This window comes from Pristis pectinata, chromosome 17, assembly GCF_009764475.1.
Source record: "Pristis pectinata isolate sPriPec2 chromosome 17, sPriPec2.1.pri, whole genome shotgun sequence".
Taxonomy (NCBI): domain Eukaryota; kingdom Metazoa; phylum Chordata; class Chondrichthyes; order Rhinopristiformes; family Pristidae; genus Pristis; species Pristis pectinata.
The window spans coordinates 15,380,204-15,388,436 of NC_067421.1; the positions used below are offsets into that span (position 1 = coordinate 15,380,204).

An 8,233-nucleotide genomic window follows, 5' to 3' on the forward strand; every position below is an offset into this window, starting at 1 on the left:
TCCTTTTAAGCTGCCATTTGACTCTAGTGAAAGAATAAGCTTATGGGGCAAAACAAGTTGTAAGTTACTTTTATATAGCACTTGACTCATCATCAGGACTTCTCAAAGAATCCTGCAGTGAATTAAATATTTTATAGTCTTATCACAGCAGCAATGTGGAGAAACACAGTTGTCAATGTACAGTACCATGGGATCTTTTAGTTACAAGTTAATAAAGCATTTTTGATAAGTCAGCATAAAGTAAGAGCACTTCTACAAGATAGGATGGTAATGATTGGCTAATTGCTCTGTCAATCAAGCTTGGTGACATGCTGCTACAAAGGTCTATGATTGATGTCATGCACCTAATATCAAGTCTAGCCTCCACTCTGCATTTTTCAGGGGAAATGACTTTGCTTTATCGATAATTGTAGTTTCTGTATCCTTAACTCTTGAGGTACAGTAGACCTCCACCAAGTTTCCACCTCGTGATCTAACATTGTCAATAAATATCCTATTTTGAGATAGAGAAAAATATCACCATAATGACTCAAAGCAACTAAGATCTGACTCCAGTATTTGTTACTGCACATGTGATGTAAGATCAGATCCTCTCTTCCACTGAGCCACCATCACACAAGCAACTTAATCCTGTCAACTTGGTATTAATGTAAAGAATCATTCTATTGACCTGGCCACATTGTTTTGTACTTCTAACGTGCATGTAGTATAAGATTAAAAGGTATGTCCATCACTCTTCATACCACATACTGACTTCTTTTACAAATGTCCAAGGACAATTAGGCAATTTGTTAAGAGAAGGTTGTATCTGATGGACAGAACTGAATTTTCTGAGGGTCGGTGAGAGCAGTGCATTTGATGTCTTCATGGGTTTTAGCAAGACTTTTGATAAGGTCTAATGGCAGACTGGTCAGAAAAGTAAAGTCACATGTGATCCAGGGCAAGGAAGTGATTTCATACCTCCTTATGAGATAGAAGGAGGCTAGTTGGCCCATCAAGTCTCTGCCAGATGCCGGAGCAATCCTATCATTCTTACCCCCCCCATTAATTTTCCATGTACTTCTCACACCTCCATCAATTCTACCAGCCACCTACACACTATGGGTAATTTGCAGTGGCCAATTAACCTACCAACCAGCATGTCTTTGGGATGTGGGAGGAAACAAGTGCGCTCAGAGGAAACCCACAAAGTCACAGTTTTTCATTGCAGCTGTCCATACATGTACTGGTCGGTATGACAATAAACTCGACTTTGCCTTTAGTTGACACATTTGGAGTAGGTCAACGCAAAGGGAGCGATTCCATATGGAATACTCTTAGTTTGTGTGTGGCGAGGTGTAACTGGATGTAACCATGCGGTCGCCTCAAGTTACGCGCGGCTATTCGGCTGGAAAGGAACAATTGAACAGCTTTAACAGCGTTTTCAACCATTGACAACTCTCAACAGAACGTGCAAACCTTTTGGATAAAATTAGCGAAGCACGGAGCTCACAATAATGTTCCCTGGCCTTTTATTTTAAAATACAAATGCTATTTGGCTGATTTTACAGCTCTTCAACGAAATAAAAATGCCGCCAATGGAAATAGATGATGCAACAACCCGGGCTACTGAGGAAATAACAGTGTTCAGTCCAAAGTCAGCAATGGGATGGAAATAGTTCTGTTGCAGGCGATTGAATCATTCTGACAAGCGCCAGGAAATTCCCACAACTTTATAGAAGTATAAACAAAAAAAAATACATGGACCTTTTCATATAAAGAAACTGTAGAGAAAAAATGTAAAATATACATTGTTTTCGATCTGTGTTATACATTTGCACACTTATCTAACGTATAAATGTATCATTATCCTTACAGTAAAACTAGGATTATACATCATTACCATTTAGATATAATGTATGTGTGCAACGATGCACCAAGAAATATTATATACAGGGATTATATGTACATATATATGCATCCACGCATATGCTTGTGTGGATCGATATATTAAAGGCTGCGGCACTGTAACAAACAAAGTCTGACGCCATCTGAGCCTTTGCTTTCATCATTACATCTGGGCCGTGACCAATCAGACGGCGGTGAGTGGGTGTTGCACCGGCTGTTCTGCCAATGGTATTTAAACACGTTGGTTGAAATTGACCCATGAGTGCAGGGTCAGAACGGACGGGGTGGCAGCGAGTTAATCGGGTGGTTGTGTGTCCGCTATCCTAGCTCTGGGACGTGCGCTTTTTCTGATACACTATAGCGGAGATGGTGGCGGTGACGCCGGCGGGCTCGGCCAAAGTCCTGCTGATCCCGGGAGGGAAGCAGAAGGGCCTGGAGGTCAGCCGGCATGTGTCGGTGGTGTACCCCGGCCAGGGCGGCTCGCTGCATGATCCTTCCCCGGCATCTGCCGGCCACACTCACCGCAAGAGGCAGCGGCTGACCCACCTGAGCCCGGAGGAGAAGGCGCTGCGGAGGTAGGCTCGGGGGCCGATGTATAGCTCGGTTCTTTTGTCCACCGCCCGCTCTATCCGGCCACGGAACCGGCTGTCAGCGGATAACTTTCAAATGCAGTCTACGTGAACGTTGTTAGATTTTGGAAAAGTCGCTAGCTTGGTGTCAAACTATGCGCGATATTAGACGTTGGTTCGTCCCCATAATGTCTGTCTCTTTAATGCCTGCGTGGCAAGTCAGCCAGGATTTGCGCAACGCCCTCCCAACCTCTCACTCGCCATATCTACCCCCATTGTCCTATCACTGCCTAAATATACCCTCTTTCTGCATGCAAGCTCATTCCCAATCGCATTTGAGGCCTTCTTTGTTTCCTCTCGGGCGCAACAAAGTGTGAATGGTGGTTTTGTTTGCCCTGTAAAAGGAAGCTGAAAAACCGAGTGGCAGCGCAGACGGCCCGGGACAGGAAGAAAGCTCGCATGTCGGAACTGGAGGAGCAGGTGTCCGAGATGGAGTCGGAGGTAAGCGTAGCTCCCGCTAGGGTTCAGACCTTCTTGTTAGGTCTGGGCACTGGCCGCGATCCAGCTACACGCTCCAACTGGCATGTGTCGACCCCCGCTCAAGTTAATCCATTATTGGTAATTGGCACATATGCCGAGATACAGTGGGGGAAACTTTTGCATGTCATCTAGAACAAATAATTCCAAACGTAACTACATCCAGGTAGTACATGAGGTGAAGAAAGAGGTGGCAACAATGACAAAATGCAGAATTGTTTGTTACAGAAAGTGTAGGTAAATGAAGGTGCAAGGGCCATAATGAGGTAGATAAACTCTTTCCCAGTTAGAAAGACTCCCTTTTACCACTTAAATGAGGCTGATGTCACATTTATTTGGGGGGGGGGGGGGGGGGGGGGGAAGAGGGAAGAAGGTGGAGGGATTGTCTTGATTCTCCCAACTACAAACGTGAATCATTTTCATTTGGTTCTGACCAAGGTTTGTGGAGCTGAAGAATTGACTTTCTTTCCACAGATGCTGCCTTAGCCAACTTTTTAATCAGATTTCCAGCATTTGTGGTTTTAATGTTATGTTTTTATTTGCCTCTGCAGAATCAAAAACTGCAAATTGAGAATAGACTTCTGCACGAGAAGACCCACAGCCTACTGTCGGAAAACCAGGAACTGCGCCAGAGACTGGGGATGGAAGTTCTAGATACAGAAAAGGAGAAGGTATTGAGAGCTTCTGTGCTGTCTCAATGTGTCCCATTCGAGGTTCACTCACTTGCTGAGTGTTGAAGTATTTGTAGGGTACATGGGGAAGATGGTGAGTGTATTCCCCACTCATTCAGTGCAGCTGCATTTCTTCCCAAGAGAAGTGAATGAATTTTCAGACTCTATTCTGGAGAGCTGGTGGAATGTGCTTTTCTGAAATTTAATGACAGCTAAATCTCCAGGTGATCTTTGACAACCAGGATTTGCATATCCTGTTTAATGCCTCTTCATTCCTGTGGCTTGGCTTCCTACCAACTTCCAGAGTGGGTTATTTGCATAAGATACCAGTAAAATCAATTTTTAGTTCCTTTTTGAAAGTAAATATCTTTGGGTTGATCCTGTTGAAATGCTGGTTACTGTCCAACAACCACCATGTCTGCTTTGCTGACAAGTTGTAGATGTTGAGAAATCAGTTTATTTACAAAAGATTTCAGTCGGTTGGAATGGTGTCCAGGACCATAGTTTGGATCTGTGTCAATAACAATATGAATCAAGCATTCAATATGCATTACTGCAACTCTTGCCCCTCATCCCTCCACTGTAGCTTTCCTGGTTCTCATCTCCCTCGAACCATCCACCTGTTCCCCCAAATGCAACATTCATCCATTTTAATCCAGCTTGACATCTTGCCAGTTGGCTATTCTGTATGTCAGTCTAGACAGGTGGGCTTTGATTATGAGCTAATCTGATTTATCCAGATCTGCACAGGTGAGCAGCATTCCCCTCCATGATTTGGATACAATAAGGCATCATTGCATTTGAGATGTCAATTCACTTTTCCCAAAAGTTGGTATATGAATCATTGCTTTAGTAGTTCTAAAGCAATTTGAATTCTGTTCAAAACAAAGATTTTTGGATATACAGGGTAGCTGTAGTTTGATGTTGGGTATTATTGCCTCATTCTCCAGATTACATTGACTATATGACCATGTAAAAGAAAAGCAAACTTTTGAATTAGTGAGTGGTTAGGGATCATTGAACTAGTTCTAGTCTGATCCCCACTGAGGTATTTAACTCTGAGTGGAAGAGGTGATGCAAAGGCTTTGAAGTGTAACAAGAGGACTGCAAGGGAAGTGAGTTGGGCAAGTACCTGATGAAGTTTGAGTCCAGGGGCAGACCCACTGATCCTTTATCATTGTGGGTATAGCAGTTTCTTTCTATACTAGGAACGAAGCATTGGAATTGGGAATCCAGTGCCACACTGCATTACCTGAAGTGACATCAATCCTTGAAACTGTCCTGACCAGAAAGTTTGTATTTTAGCTTGCCTTGGGTAAAGATGATATCCAATTTTCATTGTTCTATATTGTGATGGCTACAGTTCCAACTAATTGGAACCAGGATCTTGAACCACCTTTGAGCAAAACCTCAGTCTGCTTTTGACCGAGCCTTTAGTGGCCAGTCCTTCTGCAACTTGGTGGCAAATTTTAATTGTCCTGTGGAGTTTGTGAACCTTTAGTACATTAAAAGCACATTGTAAACAGGAGTGTTAATATTTGTGTTGGTGGCATGGCTAAGGCTTTGTCCTTTCTTGTGCAGGTACTTCTACAGGCCAAGGTGGATGAAATCAGCCTGGCAACCGGGTCGGCTGAGTCCGCAGCACTCAGACTACGTGTGCCTCTGCAGCAGGTGCAGGCCCAGTTGTCTGCCAGGTTGACTCCTTCCACATGGATACTGACAGCATTGACTCTTCAGACTCTGAGGTAAGTGCAGGGGTGTGACTGGGCTGGGTCAGGTGTGCAATAAGATCAATGTCTGGCATGATATTAAATAGACCCTAATCTCAATGTCTGAAAAAGTAATGGGCACATGGATTATATAATGCTGCCCTAAGGACTTTCATCAGCCATCCACATCCAAACAACTTCCACTGCCCTCCAACTGAAAACACTTTGAAAGCCATTGCACTTCTGTGCAGCTTTTTCTTACAGAAAGAACAATTAACCAGAGGCTAAGTGAGACCCTATGTGATATTGTTATTCTCTCCATAGTGTGAATAATTCAAACCTTGTTGCTGTAGATGAGACAAACAGTTATTGGTGGAAGAGTTGAGCAGCAATAGAACACTGGTTAAAAGATGTGGTCAAGCGGTAGCTTTAAAAGTGGGTTGAAACAGAGGCTGTTGAAAACAGACATGTGGAGGATGTAGCTGTAGCATCTGTTGCCAAAGATGGAGATGGGGAAACTGCTAAACAACACCAGATATCAGCTGGTGTAGTTCTGGAGAACTGGCATCAAGGTGCCACCCAATTCACATTTGATTGCTGGTTAGTTGTGTCAGGAACATCTTTGCACTTCTGACCATTGCATGGAAAAAGGTACATAATATGCACTTTCCTACACCCTTTTGCAGAAGAGACTGTCCACATTTCATTTCAGCAAAAGCCTTCCTGAAATGGATGAGTCTAATGGGATGGAATTCTGATTTTTTTTTTTGTTTCTCAGTTGTATTCAACTAGCACAGGATGTTAACCTTGGCTCTACTGCCAACCCACCAATTTATCTGAGTAGCTTTCTACTTGGACTAAATTTTCCATATTTTTCAGTTAATATTAACAGGACTTTCTAATTTTAAAGCCAACAAGACTCATTTAAATCAGTGTCTCAAGGAAGCTGGTTTATCCTAGAAAGAAACATGTCAAACTGGTACAAGAAATACTAGCATAGAAGTACTGGTTAACTTTTTAAAATTGTCCTTTTGTGTAACCTGAGGATGTACTGCTCTTCAACATGTACTACATACCTGTTATTGGATATGAATCTGAGCACAGTAACACTGGAGACAGCTTGTGTAGAACTTTTAAACTTGTCCCACAATTTGAGCAAGGTGCCAACAATTGACATTCTTTCAAAAAAAATGGGTGTGCATGATACATGGAAACATTCAGCAGAAAGTATGACATTTGTTTCAAGTATGTATTCTTGGGTGTACAGTTGTATGTATCACTTGGACAGATACAACATTCTTCAGTTAAAAAAAATCTCATTGCAGAAATGTAACTGACTTTATTTCCTTGCAGTCTGATCTCTTCTTGGGCATTCTGGACTACTTTGACCCAGAAACCTTGCTCCGACTTACTGAAGAGGGGTCCAGACCCTTTGAGCTGGGAGAGTGTGCCTACAATGAAAACATTGGTTCCTTACCAGCCTCCACCTCTATGCCTCTGGGGGCCCCATCAACAAAGCTGGAAGCCATTAATGAAATGATACACTTTGACCATTTCTATCACAAGCCGCTGGCTGAGGCCAGTCTAGTCCAGAGTGGTGAAACTGCCATCAAAATTGAGCAAGTATCTTTTGGTAGTACCAATGAAGTAATTGCAGAAGCCTCTTTACAAAGGGAACTCAAAGAGGAACCCTTGGAAGATGAGTTTATCACTGAACTGCAACTTGGAAACAACCTTGCATCCAGGCAATGTCAAGAAAAGCCCATGTGCCCCTTAGATTATTGTGATTCTGACTATGAAGGATCCTCATCCCCTCTGAGTGACATGTCCTCCCCACTAACTCTGGGCAACAGCTGGGAGGACACTTTCACCAGTGAACTTTTTCCCCAATTAATTGCAGTCTAATGATGAATGGTTTCTAAAACTTTGTTCAGCTGGAGCTGTATTTAGTCTGAGTTCAAGGCATGTTGCTTGTTATGCCAAGGATATAGCTGGCAAGCTGCCTTGTGTGCACCATTGAGCCCTTTTTAGCATGTAACAATAAAACTCAATTCTTTGTATAGGTGTTTGTCTTTTGGCCAAATATGGATTCTCATGTAACCTTTTGACCATCACCTCCAAATAGATGTTTTAATGGCCACCTAAACTGGGTCTCATTGGAAATTCATTGATATAAGAACTTGCATTATTTGCTATCCTTGTATACCTGGTATATGAATAACAGGTGTAGATGTTTAGTGATCTTTGCTTTTTGTGTCTAAAATTTTATCTATTAAAATAGTACCAGAACACCACAGTGTGGATGGTTCATTTCCCTTAGTTTTCCTCCTTGCAATATAGTATTTGCATGTATACAGATGCATACTAAATACTCTGCTGTAATTTACTATGTAAATGCATAAGTCTGATTTTCACTTTTGTCATGGCCTGGATGTAATTAAAGATGCTTTCTCAATTTTAATATTTAAACTTGTGCAATTAAAAAAAAATGTGCAATGGATGTTCTGGTCCTGCTTTTTAACATGCAAAGCTGTATAGGGAATGTCCATGACAGGGCGTGATGGATTTGGATATTGACATCTGTGTGGTTATGAAAATTGATCCTTGAGGTAGGTGATTGAACCCAACATCATAATCTACAATGGGTCAGGAAGGAACCTTGGGAAGAAACAAAGTATCTTGGGAAGAAGAACAAGGAATGGGAGGCTATGGGATACAAGGGGTTAGTGGTAGGCCTTGGTGCATTTCCTTGCCATTGCCCATCCTGCTGCTCTAATGGGTTAGATCAAACTTCAGTATTGCTATTTCTAACTTGCATGGTGCTGAGCAATTAAATGGGAGGTACCAAGACATCCCCATC

The 8,233-nt window shown here is 42.4% G+C and overlaps 1 protein-coding gene across 1 annotated transcript; it reads left to right on the forward strand.

Moving 5' to 3' along the window:
* Window positions 1-2,137: 2,137 nt before the first annotated feature.
* On the forward strand, window positions 2,138-7,873 carry xbp1 (X-box binding protein 1). The gene is made up of 5 exons (XM_052032185.1): window positions 2,138-2,462; window positions 2,861-2,957; window positions 3,545-3,664; window positions 5,246-5,409; window positions 6,727-7,873. The coding sequence occupies exons 1-5, from the start codon at window positions 2,254-2,256 to the stop codon at window positions 6,911-6,913; spliced, it is 777 nt and encodes a 258-aa protein (XP_051888145.1). The 5' UTR covers window positions 2,138-2,253; the 3' UTR covers window positions 6,914-7,873.
* Window positions 7,874-8,233: the final 360 nt, after the last annotated feature.